Source organism: Molossus molossus, unplaced genomic scaffold (assembly GCF_014108415.1).
Source record: "Molossus molossus isolate mMolMol1 unplaced genomic scaffold, mMolMol1.p scaffold_m16_p_8, whole genome shotgun sequence".
In the NCBI taxonomy this organism is placed as follows: Eukaryota; Metazoa; Chordata; class Mammalia; order Chiroptera; family Molossidae; genus Molossus; species Molossus molossus.
This window is the reverse complement of record NW_023425402.1, coordinates 98107301-98134797: the sequence shown is the minus strand read 5'-3', so window position 1 is coordinate 98134797 and position 27497 is coordinate 98107301. Positions and strand designations below refer to the sequence as shown.

The following is a 27497-nucleotide window of genomic DNA, read 5'->3' as shown; positions in this document are numbered from 1 at the left end:
TCTCGAAAGTCCAGGATGTTGAAATTAACTGATTCTTCTCTGAGATGCGTCACTAATGTACTGATTGGCTTTGAGTACATAACAATAATCAGGGAATCTTTTCTGTTTCTGATTGATGAAACAGTAATTTATAAAAGTATCTCAATACATCACTGATTAAAAATATGTATAACTGTTTAAAATTTTCAGTAACAAAAACACTTTTGCTAGGGAGAAAAAGACTGGCTAAAACAAACTGATCTGACTTGAACCAAATACCACAAAACATACACAACCAAACCTATTTAAAACATTTACCCCGAAAGCCTCAGCCGATATTATAAATGGGCAGTTGTTAAAATAGTATTTGGATCAGGACCCAGTTAAGATGAAATTCACCAATTAGTGGCATTAGGGAATATAGCTTAGGTAATACAATTAGTACTTGGCCTGTGCTAAGCATTTTATTTTTATTTTTCAATCCTCACCCGAGGATATGTTTTTATTGCTTTGAGAGGGAGAAACATCGATGTGAAAGAGAAACATGGATCAGTTGTCTCCTGTGCACCCTGACCGGGGATCAAACCCGCAACATTTTGGTGTATGGGATGATGCTCCAACCAACTGAGCCACCGGCCAAGGCTGTGCTAAGTATTTTATATTGTTTCTTTTGATCCATCCTGTCCACACCCTATCAAATAGTGACTGCTGTCCTTATTACACAGATGAGGAAACTGAAGATAACAGACATTCATAAATCTGTCCCAAATCACAAAGCCAATGAGAGGTAGAGTCTCAATCCGAACACAGGTCCACTGAGCTCTACCCTAGTGTAGTACAATAGTGACCATGCTATCAATGTCTTTCCTCAGTGAAATACTCTTTTGTATTGCCCAAAGCAAGGGGGCATCTGATTTTGAAGAGGAAGGAAAAATCTGAGAGGCTTGAGACTCAAAGTCAGAAGAAGAAGTGAGCCTGGGCAGCAGCCCCTCATCCAGGCCACTCTGATGACCAGCATTCGCCACAACCCTGCAGATCTGTGATGCATGGGGCAGCCGGTGCACAGAGCTTACGTGACTGACAAACTTTCGATGCCCCTGACCACCAGATGAGAGGATTCCTCTTGGTACCGACAATTAGTACACACCCCTTAGGCCAAAAAGATGTATGAAACATGTTTTGTGCCCTTGAAGAATTACAATATAGTTAAGGAGACAACATATGCATACAGGTGACAGTACAATGAATAATGATGTGTGCCAACTACTGTTACAGGAGAGTATTAGATCATAAGTAACATTTCTAGTGCTTTATAGTGCTGTACACTATGATCGCCAGCAGGAGCTCAAGGCTACCTCCTTCTCCTTGGAGGAGGAGGGGTCTGTAAGGTCATGTATTCCTCAAGGACAAAACGAGGCCTTGGTGGCGAGGCATGGTGTTCTCAAGGGGCAGCATTTAAAAGTTTTTAAGTCATTTTCCAGTTGGCTTCCTCCCTTGGCTGCTTCCCGTTGTTGGCCCATTTCACAGTGTCCGTTTTTCTCTTACGTTTCATACAGCCAGCGCAATAAGTAAATGGTTCCAAATTCCCCCTTCCTGGGGGGAAGAGGCCCCGAGGGTGCCTGGATCGCAGAAAACAGCCATCATTCCCGTTCTGCCTCTTTCACCGTCAGGACTGCTCAAGGTCAAGATGAGAGTGTGAGCCTGTGAGAAACTTGCCAGGGTGCCGCTCAGCCTGCCCCTCGCTGGACTGCAGGCTTCAGGAGCAAGAAGGAGGCCTGCTAGCTCCCCAGAGTCAAGCCAGCTCCCCAGAGCAGCGGGCGACACTGGGATTCATTTGTGGGGTGCCCTCTAGAAACCTGGGAAGACAGAAGCAGCTCCCCTAGAACTTAGAGGCTTGGGAACCAGGTCATCCCATCGCTACCCACTCATCCGTGACATAGCTGCACTTTTATAAACATCACTTGATTTCCTTTTCACAAATATGCAAATGTGACTAATACAGGAAAATCATTATTACTTCCCATTTGATAAATACGAAAACAAACCTCAGAAGGAGTAGGTGGCTTTTGCCGGGTCTAAGAACTAGGAAGAGTTGGAACAGGGCTGTGCCTGGATCTTCAAACTCCTAGTTCTATGGTATTCAGGTAGCACGGGCTCCAGGTGCGCAGAGAGCCAGGGTGCAGGCAGAGCCCTGCAAGCCGTCATCTGCACGTAGCAGCCCAGCGAATGGTCTGGAGATAAGCAGCAGCACCTACTACACTGTGGATGAGTCAATAATTACCAATTAACATTCTTATTGGGGGAAAAGGAATGTTTATTTTTCTTTATATATAAAATAAGAATGATCTTCCTGGATTCGAGGACATTAACTCTAAAAGAGTAGGTTATTCCTCCAAACAACCTTGTTGTCTTCCTAATCCATTGTGAATTTGTCACCCGTCAATAAGCATAAACTTCTATAGTTCTGGCGTTGACTCTCATTTGGGCAAAAGGTATCCAGTTGTTTACTATCCCCTGTAAGAAGCAGAATATCCTTCGATTTGTCTTTGATCTACTTTATTAAGATTTGAGGGACAATGAGCTTGTTTATTTCACACCAGAGACATGTTCAAGGCCTTAGTGAACAGTTTTGTGTTCTCCTCGATCATAGTCCTTCTGGTTTTATAGGCGTTGATCATTTTCCTCAGCCAATGTCTTGCCTGATAAGAATTGTAATTAATTTAGTCTTTTCTTCCACCTTGCACAATCATTCTAGTTGTTACTTTCTAGATGGAAGTTCTCCAGCTCAATTATGCCTCTTTTAATCACTGTTGACTAAAACTGCATGTAATCTTTCAGGTGTAGATCAATCATAGCTTGCACAGGGCACAGCTATGTTCCCTGCTGAAGGATGTCTAGTGTTTCGATAGTCTCCTTGGTCTGCAGTATCATACTTAGTGGAAGCCACTAGGTGATAACTGACAAAGACATAGGCTTAGTAGATAGTTCTATGATTTACTACTATTCCCCTCGCTCCTCAGACAAATGTGTGTGTGTGTGTGTGTGTGTGTGTGTGTGTGTTTTTCAAGTCACCTACTAACTCAGAGATTTTTCCAAGCATTTCCTCTTCCAGGTCACCAGTAAAGATGTTAAGGCAAATCAAACACTGATTTTTTTTAAAGTGTCTGATTATATTTATCAACTTACCTATTCCCCATTAGTTTTTAAAAATAAAAGTGAATTAATTTAATTCAAAACCTGTTTCTAAGTGCAAGATCACAAGAAAACATAATTCCCTGAAATAATTACATACTTGCAAAAATTAAGAATATTTTATTAACATGATAAGAAATACCTATTTTAACCTCAATGTCAAACTTAGGCTTTGTGATACAACACTTATAGCACAATCATTAAAACTTCAAACAAAACAAAGATATTATCTATAACCACCATTCATTCATGTGACAAATCCTTACTGAGTGCTACTATGTGCCAGGTACATGTTCTAAATGTGTGACATGGTGATTAATACACACTCCCCTACTATGGACCTACATTACTTAATATTATTCTGGACAATAGTTTAACGCTTAAAACAGAATTAGATAGGAGATAAAATGAATGTGGTTTGTTTGTTTTTTGGTCCGGTATGTGATTCCCTATTAAAAAAAATTGAAGAATTATCGAAATAAAAAGTTCAACAACATGAGCAAAAAATCAGCAATTTTCAATATTACAACAATCCATTTACAATATAGTGGAAAAATATTCTATTCAGCATAGAAACCAAAAAATAGAAAACAATATCTAGGAATAACCTTTTGTAAGAAATGTAAAGGCTCTTTATGGAAACAAAGAACGCTGTAATATAAAACATTTAGAGAACAATAACAACAAAACAACTCTTAGAAATTAAAAAATATGAGAACAATGAGAAAGAAACTCAACAGAAACATTGAAAGACAAAGATGAGAAATTCTACCAGATGGTAGAGCAAAAAGACAAAGAAAAATAAGAGCAACAAAATAAGAAATATAAACTATTAGTCATGAGGTTCAACATCTTAATAAGAGGAGATCAGAAAGACAGAAAGAGAAAATACAGAGGATGAAATCAGTGAAAAAAGTCAAACAAATATCCCAAAACAGAATATCAGTTTCCTGATTGAAAGTCCACTGAGTACCTGGAATAGAATCTGAAAACTGACACAGTAAGCACAACTGTAACATTTTAGGACACTAGAAATAAGAAGCTTCTATAAAGACAGATTAGCTTTTCATATAAAGGGAAATGATTTCGTAGTAGAGACAGTTAATGCTCACAATACCTGTGAGGTCTTTCCCAATGTCCTTGCAATTGAGCAGGGCTTACGGCTAACTCTAGTCAGCAGACTGCTTACAAAAGAGACGTGTCATTTTCAAGATGAAGGAATAAGAAGCCTTTACACATCCTTCCAGCCCTCTCTGCCCTGCTGCTGTGACATGAAGGCCCAAGTTGAGAAGGTGAAGCCATAGGATATAAACAGCCTGGATCCCTGCATGAGCTCGGGAAGGGAACTTTCTGAAGAGTCACTGGACCCACAGAGGCTCTTACACAGCAAGACATAAACTCCAATGTGTGAAGACACTGAGACGTTGCATCACCCTAGCCCATCTTGATTAATATTGATTCCCAATCTGGAATTTTATATCCTGTCAAACTATCAATCAAGGATAGAATAAAGACATTTTCAGAAACGCAATTATTTCAGAAAACTTCCATCCTGTGCACCTTTTCCCAAGAAGCTACTGGGGGCAGAAGAAAGAGAAAGATATGCATGAAAGGCAAAATAATGTCCCTACCCCGCAAAGATGACTAAGTTATAACCTCCAGAATCTGTGGCTATGTCACCTTACATGACAAACTAGATCTTGAGACGGAGAGATGATCCTGTATTACTCAAGCAGACCTGATGCGGGGTGGAAGAGGGAGAGAGGAGTCAGAGTCAGAGATTGGAGCTACAATTCTGGTTCTGAAGATGGAGAAAGGGGTCAGGAGCCAAAGAACGCAGGTGGCCTCTAGAAGCTGGAACGTCAAGGAAATGGATTCTCTTCTAGAGCTTCTGGGAGGAGCCCTGCTGACTCCTTGATTTTAGATCCATTTCAGGCTTGTGAACTCCAGAGCTATAAGATATTCAATTTTTGTTGTTTTAAGCCACTAAGTTTATTGTAATTTGTTACAGCAGCAACAGGAAACCAGTACCACGTGTTAATGAAGGAGATGGACAGAGCAGCACAGCGGAAGCAGCTGGGCCCATGAAAGAAATGGAAGCAAACAGAGAGCAAAGGAAGGTCCTGGGACACTGTGAGCAGGAGGCTGGGTGAAACCAGCCAGACGGGAGCAGACGAGAAGGCCCAGGAGAGATGTCAGTTCCTCGACACGGATAAAATACCCAATGTATTTGGAGGCCGTAAGAGGAGATTTACACCACTGGGGAAGGGTTTGAGGCTAACTTGGGGACCATAGAAAACTGTGAGGATACATTTCCAATCCAAGACAATTATTTATTACAAAGAAAATGAAAGCTAAACGAAAAAGGAAACATTATCATAATGGCTCAGCTGTGGCTATTATTTACCTAGTGTCAACAGTAAAAACACGGAGTTCTCATTTAGCCAAAATAACATGCCCAGTTTAGGAGAATTCTGAATGAGAAGGGTGGGTGGCGGGCAGCCTGCAATGAAATTGTTCAATCCTCTTCCACAAAGGATGCCAACGAACACTGCCTAAAGCTGAGAAAAATCAAGAAGAAGCAACAGAATCAGGTTATTCAGAGGTATAAAAGCTAATGCAGTTAGGAGAGTAATTACTTCTGAAGAGCAGAGAGTAACAGAGAAGGCGTAGTCAGGGGTCACTTTTTACAATAAGCCAATGAGCCATTTGGTGCTTTAAACTTTGTGAATTAGGTACCTGCTTAATTTTAATTAGCATAAAAACTGCATAAAAGGACTGGCAAATTATTCCCAACAAATGATGCATCAGGCTTTAGTATTCTTAATATACTATAAAGAAAGACTGGACAGGGTTGTGAGAAACCCTTAATTACGGTTGCCTCTGAGTGGTGCTTATTTTTTCCTACTACTTTATAATTTTCTGTACTTTCCAAATCAAAGCAAAATAGGAGCATGTAGAATATATAAAACCAAAAAAAAAAAAAAATGGATCATATGGTCAAGGAAGACATTAAAAAAACAGAAAGAATTAGGTAACTATACTGGGAGCTGCTAGGATGATTAAGTTACTAGCAACTTTGAAAACCCTGAGGCAGCTGTTACCCTGCCAAAGAATGGTGGCATGGGTTTTCTTAATTTACTAAAGCAATTTCTTGATTAAATATACTTTCCAACAACAATGTGCAAATTTAAAATTTCATGCTTCATTTAAAGTTCTCTTTCTTCGTTAAAGGCAGCCCAAACCCGACAACCTGTTAAATCCATGATTGTAACTAGTGTTGGTTTCAATGGTTTGGAGAACATCGTATCAATGTTAACCGGCCTTGGGCCTTGGGGAGTGAAATGGGGAAGAGGCTAAAAGGAAAATGATATAAACCACATATTTTCAGACCTGTGGCTTCACGGAATTTTTTTAATTAAAAGAAAAAGACATAAGTGAAAGATGTACTTAATAGCACTAAGCATGTATTGAGGAAGAAATGAGTTTGTTATATTCTTCGGAAAAAAGTGGACACATTGTGTACTCCTAAAATTGATAAATTTAGATGTACTATTTTTGAACTTGGACATATCTCCATGGAATGCTGAAATCTCAGGAGACTACTAACTGAGCCAAACACTTCTGCGTTCACGGTTAGGAGCCGTGATGAGTGCAAAGGAGAGTGAAGCAAGAATACAGGTGACTTCGGGATAAGAAACAATAACCTCATTATGTCAGGCTAGTTTTTTCCCCTTTTGCAGATTCTTTCACCTTCTAAGCTTTTAATTGCCCATCTCCAACAAAATACCAAAGCACACAGTTCTTTAAAGCACGCACTGAGCTCACACGCCCTTAGAGTTATTTAAAAACAAAATATTCAAGTCACTAATTTTCCTACCATCAGAAATGATTAAAAGAGAGAGAGAGAGAGAGAGAGAGAGAGAGAGAGAGAGGAAGAGACTCCTTCAAGATCATGCTCATCAGAGTGAAACTGATTCCTAACTCCCTGCCTCAATCTGTCCTGTTAGTTTTCTCTTTCTCTGACCCTAATATATTCATCATGAATCATTAAACACAAACCTATTACCCAGTGCAATTGATTCTTCCATAAAATGAAAAGCAGATTTATTTTTGTAGGGTTTTTCTCAAAGGACTTTGGGTAAAGTCAGGTTTGGACACAGAGAACAATATAGACTTAAGAAAAGCTACATGACAAGGGATCATGGAAGGCTTTGCTTAGTGTGCTGAACTTGCCCAAGGAATAAAAGAGGGCCAGCTACAGGACCTGAACATTCTTACAAACTAGGAGATGGTATCTGGTAGGTCAACTGACATGTAATTAATTGCTCTTAAAAATCCAAAGAAAATGGGTTGGAGATTGGGAGTGAGAATTAGTCTACGTTTTCCCAAATTAAGTTACCAGAATCTTCCGAAGGCCCTGTAAAAGAAACTTCTGTAGTACTAAGAACCCACTGGTGGGTGCCCACATGTGTCTGGCATCATGCTAAGTATTTTCTGTTTATTACATTTAAACCTCACAACGCAAGACGTGGGCATTACTAATCTTGTTTAGAAGTAAAAAATTGAAGCTCGGGTAGGTACTTAATCTAAGGTAACTAGTCACATCGGTAGGATTTGAACTGAGATTTGATTTCAAAATCCATATTCCTCAGCCTCCTTGCCACCAACAACAAATAAGAAAGAGTAAATAATCTGATGAGATAAAATAGTAACATGTTTTAAATCTACAGCATGGATACACTGGGTATATGGGGTGTACGTTTCATTTATTTCACTATTTTTGTGTGTTTGGAATACCCCATAGTTTCAAAAATAACCAAGAACAATGGCTACTGTATTGAACAGTGTAGGCCTAGAAGAATGATTCATTATGGAAATCAATTATAACTATTGCATCACCCTTTGTATTTCTTATTGCATTACCTAAAATATTGCACATCTTTCTGAAAGATATAAAAGAACATTGGGAGTAGGACCTTTGTAGTTTGCTTTCAACTTCCATTGAACAGAATGGAGAATTCAGAATTCTTCATTCCTGACTCTAAAGACAAAGAGGAAAATCGACAGAGGGAGAGGTTTCACGTGGAGTAGAGGACTCCGAGATGAATGCCCAGACTTGGATGACAGCTCTCAAGACTCTAATGACGATGGTGAAATTAATCAAGGGAGTAAAACCTCAGGCTACAAGTGTCCAGACAATGACATCCCAGATCAATTCTCTGAAACTCTGGAGTCAGTGAGTGAACATGATATTTCTAAGAACAAAAAGAAAAGATAGTATTCTCATGCAGTTAGTCAGCAGGAGGAAGAACGTCATCAGAATTTTCCAACAAGAACCTGGATCATTCATTTTGTTCAATGAATGTGGGACAGTCTTCTTTCACCTTTTATGGTGTTTATGTACCAAATTTTACTTTATATACAGTTTGTTAATGAACAAATGCTGAAGGTGTGTATGTATACAAAGGTGACTGGAAGGAAAAAGTTGAGGTAGAAATAAAAGAATTCACTAGATGGTTAAAAAAAAATCAAGAGTTCATTGGACCCACGTGGTAAATGGCAATGACTAATTTTTTTCTGGTCTTCTGAGGGTCAAAACTTGTTAACTGAAGTAGTCAATGTCCCAAACAACTTATATAAGAGAGTAAACTCCAGAAATAAGGTAAAACGTACTGTATTTCTACTTAAATTAGTAATCTTGAGATGATTAATAGCATGGACCCTGAAGCTACATAGCCCTGGGCTGGATTCCCAAGGCCAATACTTAGTGCGTGATCTCTGGCAAGCTATCCAGTCTCTATAAGATCCAGTTTCCTCATCTGTTAAACAAAGACTACACAATTACTTCCTTTCTTACAGAGTTTTATAGAGACTGAGCGTGCACGCACAGTGCCTAGCTGCGTGCTTGGCACATGGGACACAACAGACGTCCGCTGATTTTATCTTCCATGGGTTGCTGAGACCAAGTCTCCTTATCTATCAGAGCTAGACACCCAACACAAAGGAAATGATAACTGTCTTGGTTACCACCAGAACTGATCATTTCGAACGCTCGCTGCTCATGTTCCAGGTGAAGCAAAGCCAGGGGGGGAAGGGTCAGCCTTCAGCAGGGAGGCTGCGAGGGCGGGTCCACAGAACTAACTACAGGGGTATTTTGGAAGCCAGGGTCCTGCAGGCTTTTCCGTCCAAGTTCCATCTCACACCAGGAGTTATTTTTCCTGGTCTTCCAGTTGAGTAGACATTATTTTAGTGAACTCAAATTATACAGAAAAGCATAAGAAATAGGGTAAAAAGTTGAAATCTCATCATCTGGAAAAATACAATGATCCTTCCACACGCACGCACACGCACAGTTTTATAAGAAGCTTGATCATACTATGCTTGCTGTTTGTGCCAGTTTTTATACTTCAGAACATCTTTCTAGTTCATACAAAAGAGATCTCCATGTTCATTTCTAGTAGGGCTCTAATCCTAAAGACCATATTCTATGCACACACAAAATGCCAGCAAAAAAGTGGTTGACAAAAGAAAAGATTAACATCTGGTTTTGAATGACACAGCTCAAAAACTGAGGTGAGCTGTGAGGTTAAAGTGGATTTGAAAAGCAAGTGAAAACCAGAGGCGTTTGGTTGTTTTTTTATGGAAACACTGGAGACAATGAAGACCTGGGCCCTGTGTGTGTTGTGTGGCACACACCCCATTCCCCAAATGGCTATTACTTGTGGAATGTGAAACTCGTACAACTGTGCTTTTAATAAAATGAAAACTCGCCTGTAAACCTCAGTCCAGTTTCAGGGCTTAGAAATCTTACTTTATCTAGATCACAGCTCTTTCGGTCTTGGCATCAAAATGTTCTTCCCGAATGCTAAGCAAAGATGAAAACTGTGGGTCTGGACTCAGCCCTGCTGGCTCCTGTCGGCGGGGGTGGGGGACTCACTCTGGAGGCCACACATGTGTGCGTCCTTATCCTTTGTGTGCCACCATGTCTCTGGATATGCCAGCGGTCTGCAGACCTCAACAACAAAAGCCCCACCTCAGGGAACACTCAAGGGACTTTTATCTGGAAGTCTGACCTCATCACTGCTGGGATTAATTTCCACCCTGCCAGAAGGAATACGCATGGATGAAAAGAAGTTAACACACCAATATTATTTTTACCCATTTTTATATTCTTCTTATTTTGGCTACTGCTTAGAAAGTCAAGAGTGTTTTTGCTACTCCACTTCTAGATAATGAAAATACAATTATGGTGAAAGATTCTATTATATAAACTCCGGCTTGTTTAAAGAGATTATATTCACAATTTTCAAACTTGGAGAAGTTTACAAACTCTTTTACTCTGAAAGTGGTATAAAATGATCTGATATGACCTAATCAATTTTGTGTATCACAGGGAGGTTTCGTTGGGGGTGGGGGAAGAGGGAGGGGTGCAGACCGGACTGTGAGGGGGATACACGAACAATGAAAGACCTTCAGGGGCATGGGAGAGAGCCCAACAAAACAGAATCCAGGCACTGAGGACACTAGCAAAGGGACAGATAGAATGGCCACCCTTGCCAGAGTAAGTCCAGGAGGACTAAAGGGGTGGCCCCAGGCCAGTCATCAAAAAGTGAGTATAAGAAGGTAAGTTTATATAAAGTGGGCCTGGGTCTTCTGAACAGGTAAAACCCCCTTAATCAAACCTGGAACCCAAAGCAATGTCCTGACATACCATTGAGGGAAACAGCTGATGGGCCCCACAGACAGCCACCTGTCCCCCAGGAGAGAAGTGCACTTAGTGGCAAAGGAACAGCAGACAACTGCGTCACTCTTATTCCCACCCAACTTACTTTCCCTCCCAGGCAGGTTATTGACCAAGGGACATATATTTTACTGCAAGGGAAGTTACAGTGGTAGTCATCATGATCTTAACAAATAGCCTTTATATAATAAGCCATAGCTCCCTGGAGAGGGCACTGGCCGAGAAATGTGATTGGTACTAAGGGGTGAGCCTTTGGTGGAGTGTGCCAAGGAAGGCAGGCTGGGGAGAAGTGGGCAGAGGTGAGGCTGGACAAGCCTCCAAGGCCTGGGGAGGCCGGGCTGTGGGCATCACACCACGGGCCAGCATGGATGCTGAGGCCAATGGGGCAGCAGCAGGAGAAGCTGCCAAAGACCTGAAGTCAGCTGAAGGCCCAGGGCTGGGACAGCTACAGAGACTGATGAGATAATGGCTCTCCCCTCTCACCAGTCTGGTACCTCCATATGCTTCCTGTCTCCGTATTCAAGTCAAAGATCAACCTGCCATCTGCCATCTACTATTTTCTTGTGAACAGTTCAGGGTCAGGAGCGAACTGGTTGGGGTTGGTGAAGGCTGTAGGTACTGAGAAAAGAAAAAAGGGGTTTATATCACCAGCAGAGACCTTACCTTACTAGGAGGTGGTCCATGGTCATCCAAGTAAGTGGAATTTCCTAGAGAAGAAGAAGAAAAAGAAAGTGGATAAATCTATAATTTTAAACCTAAAATGAATTTAGTACAAAGTTATTGCAAATAAGCATTCTAGATATTTCTATTCAAACAACCGTACCAAAGAACAGTGGGCGGGATTTTGCTGTATTACCACAGTTGGCTAATAGTTTCAGCAATTACAGTCTACATATATGGGTGTGTGTGCACACAGACAGCCACGTACAGAAACACGCACCATGATTCCTCATCCAATATCTGTTGAATTTACTTTAGACCAGCGTGCATCAGAATTACATACAGGGCTTGCTAAAACACAGATGGCCCAGCCCTGTTCCCAGAGGTCCCGATTCAGCAGCTCTGAGCACTTGCATGTCTAACAAGCTCCCCACTGAGGCTGACGAACTCCCAACTGAGGTCCTAGAAACACATTTTGAGAACCACGCATCGTTTCTCCACTGTCTTGTCTACTTCCTTCATCTTTTCAGTCTAGCCTGCTTCCAAAGCTCCATTTGTCTTTACTAGAATGGCCACTTTCTGGCTTGTGTATTTTCAGAGTACGTGGTTACTGTTTCCTGATGCATGAAGACTCAGAGGGGTCAGGCTGGGAACTAAAGGTTGTTGAGTTCCTTGTATGTAGCAGGTATTCTGCTAAGGGTTTTACAGGTATTCCTTCATTTAATTCAAGTATCAGAGGTGGGTTATATTATCCCTGCTTGCGGAGGAGAGAACAGAGGCTTGCAGAAATCCAGTAATTTGCTCATGGTCACACAGCTGTTAAACTGTGGAAAGGAGAGGAGACTGTTTTTTCCAGAGGGTGCTCGGGCATCTGCTCATCTAAAAAAGCCTCGTGTTGACATCTCTGGCAACCCAGGCACTGCCAAGGTGACCACGTGGCAACACGTTTGATCATGTGGGGGAGCCAATTAGATGATCAGTATAATCAGACTCTTCTCCAACGTGGCAGTGCTCAGTCTGGGGGAAATCATCTCCACTTTCTAACAGAACAAACTCTAAAAACTACGGGAAACACAAGGATACTTAGAACAGTAGTTGAGGGAACAAGGAAATGTCCTTGTTGGAGTAGATACAAGAGGATTTTTCAGGAAAGAGCAAAAATGATTTAAGAAACTGGAATCAAAAGGGGAAGCAGAGCTTAAGCCAGGGACTGGTCAAGTGGGGAAGCTTATCCAAACATAAATAAGTGGGTTTGGCTTGTCGGCCTTTTTCCATCCTGAGGCATCATCCATCCCCCTTTCTTCATAGTCTTCTGATTTATCACCCCCTTGATGTTAAGGAGGACTGTGCTCTCACTGGCCAGTTGGACATGGTGGGGGGACAGCGGGCTCCAGCAGCACGTACAAGACACGTAAGCACAAACACCGGGCAGACTCGTGATCGCGTCATTTTCAGGAACCTTTGAAACGTGAATGTGCTGAACAACTGGTGAGATCTTAATGATCTGGGAACATCTGTCAACGGGAAGTGAGATCTATGTCCGGCGCGATAGAGGGGAGGCGCATGAAGGACTTCAGAACTACGCCCCTGCAAGGCAGTGGTACGGCTGCAGGGGGTCTGTGTGCTCATCACCTAGGTGTCCCCTCAGGAGGGACGGAGCAATCCCACCCTACTCCCGCATGTTCTTCAGGTGTCAGTCTCAATCTCCAACGACTAAATGTTTCTAACATACTGAAAGTTTCCATAAGACCCAAAGTCCCTGAAAACTCCTATAAATGGCTGACTGGTGCCTGCCTGCAACCACAAATTCCAGACACGGGTACCCACTGAGTCCTTAGCACCCCATCTTGACAGTCTACAGACAACTCACGCTTTGCCAGGCCGAGAAGTACTCTTTATTTGCTCAGATTCCACCTCCCCAAATTTTCACCTGCCCTGTCATCCTCATTGGATTACAGGATACATCCCTTCCCCCCCAGACTCCAAAGCCCAAGAGTCATCCTTGATTCATGTCCTTCCCTTACCCTGTCCATACAACCCAGTCGCAAGTCCTGCAAGTCCTACTGGCTCAGCCTTCACAATATGACTCAAATCTGATCACATTTCCCCAGTCCCCCTGGGCCATCCAGGACAGCCCTCGTGTCTCTTCAATGATCTCTGATTGTTTTCCCTATCCAGACAGCAATCAGAGGCATCTTTTAACCTTATCAATCCAACCACTTTAGCCCTCTGCTTAAAATCTATTTCTCTAAGAACCAAATCGTTAACACCTTGTATGGTCTACAACCCTACGTGACCCAAGCCCTGCCTCCTACCACACCCGCCACAACAGCCTTCTCTCTGCTCCGAACACAAAAACCTCTTGTCAGCCAGGGACCTTTTGAACTAGTTCTTTCCTCTGCCAGGAAAAAAAGCCCTTCCCACCCCCTTCATTCTGGCTCAGCTCAAATGTCCTCCCTCCCCTCCTCTCTCCTTTCCAGAAGACTTGACTTCTGTCTGCAGAGAGAGAGGAACAAGGCTGACCAGTGTGGGCACGCGCACCACGGACCCACCGTGCTCTCCCCCGGCAGGTCCCTGGCCTCCCACCCAGTCACGGTCCTGCGTCTTCTCAGGACAGAGGCTCTAAATGCCTTTGCTTATAACAGAGCTACAGAAAGGGGGGAAAGCCGTCTACATTTCTCTCAATGGAGACAGCGTTTTTCTTTTCCTAGGGTATGACTGTTATTAAACGGTGTTTAGGTAGAACTTTTCATCTTAGGGTCTTATGCTTTCCTAGTGGAAAGCAAACAAAACTGTCAGAATTTTCAAACCTGAAGCTGGTAACTTTCTGGCTGCGCAGATCAAAGGGTGAACACTGTTATCACAAGAGCTTCCCCGAACATCAGAGAAGCTTCCCGCTGATCGCTCTTACAGAGGATTCTACTGAGGGTGTCGAGTTCTGGGGAAGGACGATCAGACCCAAGCCCTTCAGGCCTCTGGGCTCGGCGCTCAAGATATAAATCCGGGAAGAAGAGGCGGAAGAGGGGCTGATGGAGGGTCTGGAGCAGGACAGGGGACAAGTGCTCACCTGCCGCCCTCCTCCACTGCCCTGTGCACATCCACTTCTGACCCAGTCTCTGATCCCAGGACCCAGCACCCTGTGAGGCGGTATCTCTTATTTTTGGGGGCCCGGAGAGGGACATCACTTCATTTCCTTCCAGAAAGTACTCACACCTTTAGAGATCTGACTCCAGCCTCCTTCCTGTGTCTCAAGTCCGTCCTTTTGGGATCAAGCATCACAGTATCTCGTCCAGTCGGAAGAAAAGGAATGGCATTCCACCGCGTGTTTCCATTCCTAGCATCAGCCCAACTTGCAGAAGGGCCTGTCTCTAAACTGCCAGAAATTGCTGGCTGGGCTGCCATGGACCTAAATCTCTCACAGAAGAAAAGCTTGTCCAGGCTGCCTGGCAGGTGGAGGACCCGGGGGGCGGGGGGTGACCAATCTGGAGAAATGCTCCAGCCCTCCGATCTACACAGCTGGTCCACATCCCGATGGTGGTGGTGGCTTCGTATGTGGGTTAAAATGTATGGCGTACACACCAAAACCACCGCCAACAAAACACTCGCGCTTTAATGGTATTAAAGATGCCCTGACGAGAAGGCAAGTGATCTCAGACTTTGCAACTGGCTGAATCACAATGACTAAATCTCACCCTAACCATCCAGCCCTTCCGGATGGAGACCTTGCAGGGAGATTGTGACTACGACATGAGGCACTGTGTGTGAATGTGTAAAGGGGTTAAGTCCAGGTACATAGGGTTACAATTCGTGGGCAAGTTGCCGGACGGTATGTTATCAACAGCTATCTACTTTAGCCATCATAGAAACTATTTGCATAGAGATGCATTTCAGGAAACTCATGTGAAGTCTGACACCAGGAATTAGGAGGCCAGCATTTGTGACCTGGAATCTGGAGATTCCTGGCTGATAACTATATTATACCTGGATCCCAGTTGGCAGAATGAGGGCAAGCTAACCATACAAGAACCGTCTAAGTCTTCTGTGACAGGGGCAACAGAAACCCAGCTGCACTGTCTACCCACCCATACAGATCAGATCTCGCTTTTATAATAGAGAATATCCCCCGGAAGCGTCATTCCACGCTGAATAAATTGCTTTACCTCCTCAAAGTTCTCCAGAGACACATCTCTAAAAATAAAATAAGCTCCTAGGTGATTACCTGCACACAGTGAGTCCCAGTAAGTTCCCGAGCAGTGCTGGTTGTACCAGGGGTAGTAGCAGGGGCGGTCTAAGACCCTCCTCCCCTGCCTCCCCACCCTCCCACTCAGAAGTTTCCAACCCCTACACCCCTGCACGTTCCACGTGCCTGCAATGATTTTCAAAAATGTGGGTACAGGGCCTCGCCTTAGCTGTCCTGATTTAATTATCCTGGGACAAGTCATTTGGCATCTGGCATTTTCTAAAGTTCTTCAGGTAATCCCAATGTCTGGTCATGGCTGAGAATCACTGAGTTGCATCACACAAATTAATGTACTTCATAATTCAGGGCGAATCACATTTTTTAGAAGTAAAACGTAACAGATCTCATTCAAGCTGATCTCGATCATGGTCACTTCCGTCATTTCTGGTGCAGGTCACACAGCCCAAGTTTCACGCCAGAGGAGAGCGCCAGGCAGCTCTGATCTCCGCCTGCTCCAGGACAGAACAAAACTGAAGAGGGACGAGGCTCACGGGCTGCCCGACATGGGCTGGCACAAGGTACTGTGGGTTTACCCCTTCCACCACATGAGTTGCCCAAACCTTTCTGGGCAACAAATCTTTTAAAAAATAATTTTTTAGCGCAGTCAGTGTGGCTCAGTGGTTGAGCGTCGACCAATGCACCAGGAGGCTGACAGTTCGATTCCCAGTCAGGCCACATGCCCATGTGTCCGGCTCAGTCCCCAGTAGGAGGTGTGTGGAGGCGGCCATCAGTGCTGTTTCTCTGTCATCGATGTTTCTCTCTCTCTCCCTCTCCTTTACTCTCTTTAAAATCAATTAAAAAGTGTTTAAAAATAATTTGTAGACATAGTTTCAGAACACGTTTGCATCCTGTTGCTCCCTCTTGTTTCAAGGCAAAGGAGAGGTAAAAGCCACATCCAGAGTAGCCCCAGACCCCACTCAACAACCGTGGTATGTTCTGTCAGTCCTTGGAGACACTCACATTTGATCCTTACACACACGTTAAGGACCCACAAGGATCAAAAAGAAAAAAGCCTCCAGAAAATCTGAAGCAAAGACACTGTTTGATCCCAGCCCAGTGAGGCACCCTTTTCAGGCTGTTCACCTGGAATGGAGAGAGGAGAGGGGGGCCCTGGTCAACACAAGCCCATGTGAACCTAGAAGAAACCAACACAGCTGGATAAAGAAGAAACTGCTGGAAGCACTAACACTACGAAGGGTGATTGGGTAGAACCGTTAGGGCGTCAGGCATGTGAAATAGCACCAGTAGCCCTTATGTAGGAGGGAGAGTGGAAAGGAGCCCCGGGGGGATCATCCAGCGGATTCAGGAAGATACACTCATAGCGGTGACTGTCACTGGTGACAAAGAACAGCGCAGGGGTGATAGAGGGCACCTGGCGGGCTGCAGAACAGAAGACCTGTGTTCACAGTGCAGTCCTACCCCTTGCCAGTTCAGTGACCTTGCAAGTATCACCGACTTTCCCTGGGGCTTAATGTTCCCGCTTGTAACACTACTACACTGATACTAGCACCTCGGTGGTAGACTGGTTATGAAAATGAAACCAGACAGGGATAAAAGCACTTAGCATAGTGCCTGACTGGCATAGAGTAAGTACTTGCTCAAGGAATGGTAGCTATTTCTTCATCTTATATTACCCAATGTTTTCATTTCTATTTAATTTTATAATTTTCTTTATTATTGAGGAAATCAAAGAGAATCCTGAGACCAGAGGAGCACTTTATTGGATTAAGGATGAATATTAATATAAATTAATTGATTAATTATTTTCTATTACTCTCTGATAACTGGCTTGGCATGTCTTTAAAAATATATAATTTTTTCCCAATTGTTTGAAATTCCTTTAGCAATGTGCAAATTAAGTTACAGAGCCTTCAGGGGATATAATTTATTCTTGACTCTGAAGTCTTGCATTAGCAGATTTATTTTTGTCTGAATTGGTCCCTGAAGAATAAAAATGTTTTAATTCTAATTCCTCTTATAGAAACCATAATACGCATTAGTGTTAACCTGAAAAAAAAAAAAAAAGCTACCTCTGCACGATGTCTATTTTAATCAAACATCAGCAATTATTTTCAGAGTCTTTCTTCCATGGGCCCTTTTAAAATCATCATCATAAGCAATTGAAATCCTTTTATCTTTTACTCAGAAGCAGACATTTCACACAGGATTCTGGTTACCTACACCATGATCATATGGCCGCACCTCCCCCCGTGGAGTCTGGGCCTCTGATAAGACACTGCTAATGAAGGAGTCACTGTTGAAGGCCACACTGAAACCCCAGCTCAGTGATTGCCAAAAAATTATGCTAATGCCACCCTTTCCACCGTTAACCATGGGTTCCTTTTCTCTAAGAGGCAGCTGTCAGCACACACCAGCCGCGGCTGACAATGAGGAGTTTGTATGCTGAGTAAACATCTCCAACAGCTCCGGTTCTTATAATTAACGCAGCCCCAAAGACACCATCATGGAGGGAAATTGCTTGCACAGCTTTAGGCGTTAATAAAATTATTTTCCACTGAATTCAAACCAATGGCTTTATGAACTATCAATACTTAAATCTACTTACAAAATGCCTTAAAAAACATCTTGAATGTCCACCCAACCAGTTAACAAAGGCCAAAATAAACTGAAAATACTTTCTTGATCCTAAATGATAAAAATGAGCATACCAGACACTGGAGGGGAAAAAAAAGCAAATTAGTTGTGATTTAGAAAGTGGCTTCTGTTTTTAATAAAATTTAAAAGCAAATTAATACTTCTCTTTTTGTATTTCTGGTTCAAAAATACTGCCTTTTTTATAATTCATTTTTTTCTTTCATTAAGTCAAAATATACATCGTAGGATGTCAAGGGTACATTTGTTGAAGGAAATTACTTTTGGAGTCAAATGATCAGAGAACTACTGCTATAATAAAAACCTAAATATAAATATGAGTTGTTGCCAAATTCGTTCAGGAATTCATTGCAATTATATTACATGATCTAATGCAGATAGGAATGGAGTATCAAAGAGACATGGACTCTCTTAGGCTTCTGTTGTAGTCCAGTAGATTTTCCTCCCAGAGTAATTACTACAGTCAACTGATCCCTCCTATGTAAATAATACAGCCATTAACAGAACAGCCCAGCCCTGCACACCTCAAGGCTCTAACCACAGCCAAGTAAGTCTTCTTCTTCTATCAGGATCTAGCCACCATGAGAAATGACACTTTCGGTCACAAGCTTATTGCAAGAAGCTCCCCTAATAATTCTAGTAAAAGACAGGCAAGATGAAAACATTGAGTGTCTATCCTAAACCAATAACAATTAAGGAAATAGAAGAAGTAATCAATAAAATACAAGCAAACAAAAGCCCTGGTCCAGATGGCTACACAGGGGAGTTTTACCAAACATTCAAAGAAGAACTATCACCTATTCTCCTCAAACTATTACAAAAAATTCAAGAGGAAGGAAGACTTCCAGGCTCTTTTAATGAGGCCAGAATAATTCTAATCCTAAAACCAGATAAAGACACTACAAAGAAAGAAAATTACAGGCCAATATCCCTGCATGAACATAGATATCACAATCCTCAACAAAATCTTAGCAAATCAAATCCAGCAATATATTAAAAAAAAAATTATACACCACAACCAAGTGGAATTTATCCTAGGAATTCAAGGCTGGTACAATATTTGTAAATCGATAAATGTGATACACCACATAAACAAAATGAAGGATAAAAATCATGTGACCATATCAATAGACACTGAAAAAGCAGTTGACAAAATCCAGCATCCATTTTTGATAAAATGTCTCAGCAAACTGGGAATAGAAGGATCATATCTCAAAATAATAAAGGTCATTTATGACAAATCTACACCCTACATCATACTCAATGGGCAAAAACTAATAGCATTTCCCTTAAGAACAGGAATAAGACAAGGATGCCCACTTTCACCATTCTTATTTAACATAGTACTGGAAGTCTTAGCCACAGCAATCATACAAAAAGAAAAAAATAAAAGGGATCCAAATCAGAAAAGAAGAAGTGAAATTGTTATTATTCGCCGAGTATATGATATTGTACATAGAAAACCCTAAAGACGTCATAAAAAAAACTACTAGATTCAGTAAATGAATTTGGCAAAGTAGCAGAATACAAAAATCAACATCCAGAAATCACTGGCATTTTTACACACCAATAATGAACACACAGAAAGAGAAACTGAAAAAACAATCTTATTTACCACTGCAACAAAAAAATTAAGATACCTAGGAATAAACTTAACCAAAGAAGTAAGAAACTGTTCGCAGAAAACTATAGGACATTGAAAAAAGAAGCAGAGAAAGATATAAAAAATAGTGGAAGCATATACCTTTTTCATGGTCTGGAAGAATTAACATCACTAAAATGTCCATACTACCTAAAGCAATCTGTAGATTCAATGCAATCTTCATCAAAATACCAAAGACATATTTCACAGAACTAGAACAAACACTCCAAAAATTTATATGGAACCAACAAAGACCTCGTATAGCTACAGCAAGTAAGAAAGTAGGAGGGATCACAATACCGGATATCAGGTTACACTACAAAGCCATTGTAATCAAAACAGCCTGGTACTGGCACAAGAACAGGCATATAGATCAATGGAACAGAACTGAGAATCTGGAAATTGACTCAAGACATTATGCTTAATTAACATTTGACAAAGGTGGCAAAAGCATATAATGAAGTAAAGTCAGCCTCTTTAATAAATGGTGTTGGAAAAATTGGACAGCTACATACTAAAAAATGAAACTAGACCATCAACTTACACCATACGTAAGAATAAACTCAAAATGGATAAAAGACTTAAATGTGACTCGTGAATCCATAAAAATCCTAGAAGAAAATGTAGGCAACACAATTTCAGACAACACATGCAGCAGAATTTTCACTGATACAAAGCCTAAGGCAAGAGAAACAAAGAAAACAATTAATACATGGGACTAAATTAAACTAAAAAGCTTCTGCACAGCAAAAGAAACAACCATCAAAATAGAAAGGGAACCCACTCTTTGGTAGAACATATTTGCCAATGATACATCAGATAAAGGGTTAATATCCAAAATATATTAAGTACTCATACAACTCAACAAAAGGAAGACAAAGAACCCAATTAAAAAAATGGGCAGAGGATCTAAATAGACACCTCTCCAAACAGGACATACAAATGGCCAAGAGACATATGAAATAATGCTCAACATCACTAATCATCAGAGAGATGCAAATTAAAACAACTATGTGGTATTACCTCACAACTGCCAGAATGGATGCCATCAACAAATCATCACACAACAAATGCTGGCGAGGGTGTGGAGAAAAGGGGACTCTAGTACACTGCTGGTGGGAATGCAGACTGGTGCAGCCACTATGGAAAACAATATGGTGTTTCCTCAAAAAATTAGAAATTGAACTGCCATTTGATCCAGTGATCCCACTTCTAGGAATATATCCTAAGAAGCCTGAAACACTAATCAGAAAGCATATATGTACCCTTATGTTTATAGCAGCACTATTTACAATTGCTTAGATCTGGAAACAGCCCAAGTGTCCATGAGTAGATGAGTGGATAAAAAAGCTGTGGTACATATACACAATGGAGTACTATGCAGCTGTAAGAAAGATCTCTTATCCTTTGAGATGACAAGGAGGGACCTGGAGAGTATTATGCTAAGCAAAATAAGTCAGTCGAAGAAAGACAAGTATCACATGATATCACTTATTTGTGGACTATAATGAACAAAATTAGGTTATAAACAAAACAGACCCAGAGACATAGAAGTAGGGTTCAGACTGACAAACTTCAGAGTTGGGGGAGGGAGGTGAGGGAAGAAATAAACCAAAGAACTTATGATAAGCATAACCAATGGACACAGACAACAATGCTGGGGGGGTGGCAGGAGGACGGTGTTAATGAGGTAAAAAGGAGAAACATCTGTAACAAAAATAAGTTACATAAAGAATATTAAAAAACGAATCTATCCTGGGAGAAACAAATAAAGGCCAAAATATCAGCATCTGCATTATCATCATGCGAATGGAAGCTCTAGTGCCACACACTCTGCAGACCTCTTCCCATTGGGTTTCCATGACAACCTCTGGGATAGGAACTACTGTTCTCCCCATTTTACAGAAGAGGAAGCCAAGGCTTGGAAAGGTGAAGTGATCTACAGGATGTCAACAGCTAATCAGGAGCCCCTGGAGTTGACCACAGCTGCACCCACACACTCCCCGCTTCGCTCAGGGATTCCAGACTGGAAGCCACAGAGAGCTTGAGATGTCTAACCCTTTAACTCTCCGGGCACCTCAGGCTGGCCCCCTGGGGCCACTCAGAATGGCCCAAGCAGACTGGGGTCTGGGCAACTTCCAGAACTTAACGGGTAGATAGGACCTTAGGCAGAGTGTCACCCACCCACTGAGGACGTGAGACCTGCAGGCTGTGAAGAGCCCACGAGGCCAGCACGGCAGTTGGGAGTGAGGAGGGGACAAGTTCAGTGGTTCCAGATTCCGGGGGCGACTCAGAACCTCTCGTTACCTCCGGTCCGCTTCTCACTGAGGTTCCATTTTAGTGGGTCCCAGTTAGCTATGGGGTGGCTACTCTGAGTGCGTGCCTTCCTGTGGAGTTATCATTATCTTGAAATACTTGATATAAAAGGTAGCGTGGAGTAGAAATCTGTTCACATTATTGCAAGAGATTTCAACATTACATATGACAAGTACAGAAACAGAAGCTCTGCTTGATTCTTTAAACACAGCTTCAGCTGATGTGCCTCGTGAGGTAGTGTGGTGGGCAGGAGAGCGGTACCCAGAGTCGTCCACACCCTAATCCCTGCAACCTGTGACGCTGTGACCTTACGTGGCCAAAGGGACTTTGCTGATGTGATTAAGAATCTGGAGGTGGGAAGATTATCCTTGATTATCCAGATGGACCCAACCACAAGCGTCCGTATAAAAGAGAGGCAGAGGGGCAGTCAGAAGGAGATGTGACAACAGAAGAAAAGGCTGGAGAAACACTCTGAAGAAGAAAGAAGACGACGGAGAGGCCACGAGCCAAGGAGTGCAGGCGGCCTCTGGAAGCTGGACGAGGAAAGGAACCGATTCCTCTAGGACCTCCAGAAGGAACCAGCCCTCCTGACAGCCCGAGGTGCACACCTAAAGCCCACTGCAGACAAACTGGGAGATGATAACCTGGAGTCGTTTGAAAGCCACTCAATCTGCGGCAATTTGTTATAGAGGCAACAGGAAACGAACACGGTTGTTAAAACGGTTTTACATTTTTAAGAATCTCCTCTTTATACAAATAACATTTCTCATCAGTGATGACTCAAAGATTTGAAGACATTTCCATCGAAAAGTCTAGAGAAGGAGTTGGATGAAGCATTGCAAGCTTGAAATCTGAAAAAAAAAGCTCATCACTCTCAATGATAAATTTGAAATGCTTTCATTTGGAAGTTTGCCACAATTTCAAAATCTACTATCCCCCCTATATGACGTTTTGTTTTTCTAACAGTAGAAAGAAAATGTAATGAACATTTTCATCAAGCCTCATACAGAGCCCCCCACCCTCACCGGTTTACTTCAGAGTGCCATAAAAATATCATTTCCTAAGAATTTCAGGATTGGAAAAGTTCCCACACACTGCTCTATTTAACAAACACATAAAGCATCCGTCGAATGGAGGGTTGTCTTTAAGAAAGGGCTTCAGTCCAACCAAACTGCCATTGCTCTATATCAGGGATTTCTCTTCGCTTTGTTATTGGAGCCAGAGTGGGCAACACCTAATCATATACCCACACCACACGCACTCCATATGATTTCAGAAAAAGAAATAACCACAGACATCATATAGTCCAACCCTTCAGCTTATGAAGGAAATAATTAGGCCAAAGAGAGGTCAGCACACAAGGCTGGTTAGCATCAGAGGTTAAGAATAGACCTGGGTCACTGGTGCTCAATCCACAACATAACAGTCTTACTACGTGCCATGGTTAACTCGAAATGATGTTTTCAAGCTTGATCACATAGTTTACCCTGCAAACATGAACTGGAATGATGTTGGGCTATTTTTACATAATCAAATTCTTTCTCTAAGGAAAAAGATATATCAGCAAGAGAATTTAAAAAGAAAATATGGTCTGGCCGGTGCGGCTCAGTGGTTGAGCATCGACCCATGCACCAAGAGGTTGCCGGTTCGATTCCAGGTCCAGACACGTGCCCTGGTTGTTGGCCCCATCCCCAGTGGAGGGCATGCCGGAGGAGGCCAATTGATGTTCTCTCTCATCGATATTTCTCTCTCTCTCTCTCTCCTCATTTCCTCTCTCTAAAAATCAATACAGGAAAAATTTTTTTTAAAGAAAATATGCTTCCAACATCGACGAGAATTCCCAAACAGAATTTAAACACCCTCCACTTGGCCACAGGTCATTCACGACCTCTCCAGGCTAATACACTAAAAGTAATACTTGTGAATATCAACTTCCACAAATGAATCAAACACATATAAGACCAGGCCCTGTGCAGAAATGTGAGATGCACCCTTGTGATGAAGTCAGGCACAGCAACAAGTAGGGTGTGTCTCCCAGATGAATCTTGAAGAAAAGAGGGGCAGATGCCCTTGGCCAGGATATCTAGTACTTAGGATGCTTGGAAGTGGGCAGAGCATCTACAAATCCCTGCAGAATGGCAAGTCTAAGTTAAGGATATCCGGATGATCTTGAAGTCAAGATCAGAAGATGAAGCCTCATTTAAGAGGCAAAGGGTACAAAGTCAAAGGCTCCAGGGTACACCTGAAACAAGCTTCACGTGTATGGAGGTTCCCCTGCACCACCTCAGCGTGCCCATCAACCCTGAAAGACCAGCAGGGCAGAAAGGAAGCTGGCCCCAAATTAACACAGCTGGGAGGTGACAGAGCTGGACTTGGACTTGAGTTCAAGCTCCTGGGAACGCCCCTCCACAACACCTCGGGCTCTGTGCAACAGTGGGCAGGTTGGTGGGTTCCCTGTGGCCACCACCTATGCCAAGACGTCAGCCACCACTGTGAGCCTGGAGGAAGGCTAAACTTGGGATCTGATGGAAGGACGCTGTGAAGACTAAGTCAGGAAACCCCCGAAGAAAGTCATCGGCGGGCCCTGGGGATGGTCTAGGAGTAAAATAACTCTTGCTGGGTTACAGATCACTACTTGCTGGAAGGTTGGTGTCCAAGCATACGTATCATTTAATGGATAAAAAAGATTTCGTGTTTCTAGCTCTGCCTCCCGCGTGATGCGTTCCTCGGCCGCAGCCCGGGGCCACTGGGAAATGAGCTTCTGTGCCTTCTATATTCTAAATGCAACAGTAGTATGTTTGACACAGAAATGACTTGTCACGTGCCAATTCCTTTCATCTTCAGGGAAGTGAGTATGAAGAAACATTCTTCGAGGCGTTTCAAATCAACTGCAAGGATGATATGCGTGTGAACAGCGAGCTGAAGCGCTGCTCGTAAACGCTGACGTTGATTGGAAAAGTGTGTGCATGAAACGGGTTTGATGGCAAAGTCGGTCTCACACAGATGTGGCGGGGCAGACACAACTGTCCCATCTGGGATTACCCTTCTGTAAAAACTTTCCAATCACACGAGACAGCAATCTCTGTTTCTTCTTTATTAGGTCTTCAAATATAAAAGAGGATTTTTTTTTTTAATTAATTTTTGTTACAAATGTTTCTCCTTTCCCCCCCACTGATTTCCCCCCTCCTCTTCCCTCCCTGCCCTGTCCCTGGTTTGTTGTCCATGTCCACTGTTCATGCACACATGCATATAAGTTCTGTGGTTGATCTCTCCCCCACCACCCCTTCTTCTGGGGATTGTCAGTCTGTACCCCACTTCCACGTCTCTGGGACTACCCCATTCCTCAGACTGTTATGTTCATTATATTCCACAAATAAGTGAGATCATATGATACTTGTCTTTCTCTGTTTGGCTTGTTTCACTTAGGATGATACTTTCCAGGTCCCTTCATGTAGTCTCAAAGGATAAGAGATCTTTCTTTCTTACAGCTGCGTAGTACTCCATTGTGTATATGTACCACAGCTTTAGTATCCATTCGTCTACTAATGGACATAAAAGAGGATTCTTAATAGAGCAGCAGAAATCATTGAAATCATTCAGAACCTTAATCCTCACAGAATGAACCAGCGATCTGTCACATGAGCCTGGTGGTGTCTGTTTAAAAGAGAGTGAGTTTTAAACTTTGATATCTCTCATTTTTTTCTATCGTCTCTCTAGTGCTATTTTGTATCAGATTTAATAGGATTTAGGCAAGATTTTTGTGGTTCCTAGAACTGTACTATTGGAAGATAAAAGAGGATTCCTATATTTCTACATGTTATTCTGTAGGCACAGATAAACACACCACTCCTGCCGGGGAAAAAAAAGCCAAACAAATAGATGCCTAAAAATCATAAACTCCTTGCCAAAATTAGCTGAAGTACAGGGGAAAGAGCTTGGAGGAAAAACATGAGGGCTTTGCAGTGAAATCCAGTTACTGGATGTGACCTTGGGCCAGGTCTCCGAGTTTCTGGGTTTTGGTTTCCCCATAGAAGTAAAGCAGGAAGAATAAAACGTACCTCATAGGGCTGGGGAGATTTGAATTGCCATTTATAAACTGCCTGGCATGCATACAATAAAGTGTAGCTGTTATGATTATATTTAAAATAGACCTAATTCAAAGACATGGTAGATGAAATAAAATCCCATCTGAGTAATCGCGCACATAAACAGCAGCCCCAGCCCTGAAATATGCACTCGAGTGGCAGGCCAGAGCCTTCCTCCACATTTCTCAGGATTTATGGTGGGAGGTTATACCTGAGCATGAGTGAAATATAATTTTTAAAGCCTTGGCAGGATTTAGGTATTCCTATACTTATATTATTATTCTGAAAGATAAAGTGTGCTGGAGGTCATAAATACTCTTTAGCACACCGTAGATCGATTTCTTTTCTAGCCAAGCCTTAATTGTGCCTTCCAACAAAATGAGTTGGGGAACTGCACTTTTTTACACCCAGCGAGAGGAATCCTTCCTGAAACCCTGGATGTCTTGAATTCATCACAGATCTGGAAATGTTAATGGTCTTTCGAAGTCACAGGGAGCCACTTTTCTGACCCACGGAAGGGCTGCGTCTGAGGGTGGAGGCAGACGCTGGACTTGGGAGCAAAGGCAGAACTCTGCTTGAAGAAGATCAAATGGGGTTCATTTTGCATTAAAGCAAACAGCCAGTTTCTTGGCCTGTATACTTGTGAATTCCAAATATATTCAAGCCTACTTAATGTCAACTTGGCTGTTGGAAAATGTTTCTTAATAAAACAATTTTCTCCGACAACAGTAAACAGCAATCAAATAAATGAATCTAGGCTTAGCCCAGATAACTTAATGGTCATGGTGCAAAGAGGGCTTCAGCTCATCCAAAGACAGACGTTCAGTCTAAGGAGTTATCTGACGTGGCACGGGTCTCGGAGCAGCGTTCTCTTAGTGGCAGTGATGAAGTCCCGATGCACAGTCCCACGTGACACTGTAGAGAGGACTCCTTCACTGGGTGGACAGAGGGCCATGGTGACCTCCAGACCTTCCTCCCAACTCTCAGATTCCCTGGAGGACCCTTACGGCAGCAACAGCAAATGAA

The 27497-nt window shown here is 42.5% G+C and overlaps 1 protein-coding gene across 1 annotated transcript in view; it reads right to left on the bottom strand.

The window, feature by feature from the left end:
- The window catches only part of UST (uronyl 2-sulfotransferase), a 271733-nt gene that overhangs the window by 150466 nt on the left and 93770 nt on the right, over positions 1–27497 (bottom strand). The window contains exon 2 of the mRNA XM_036248541.1: positions 11579–11622. Within this exon, the coding sequence (XP_036104434.1) occupies positions 11579–11622 (44 nt within the window). The remainder of the gene's footprint in view (positions 1–11578; positions 11623–27497) is intronic.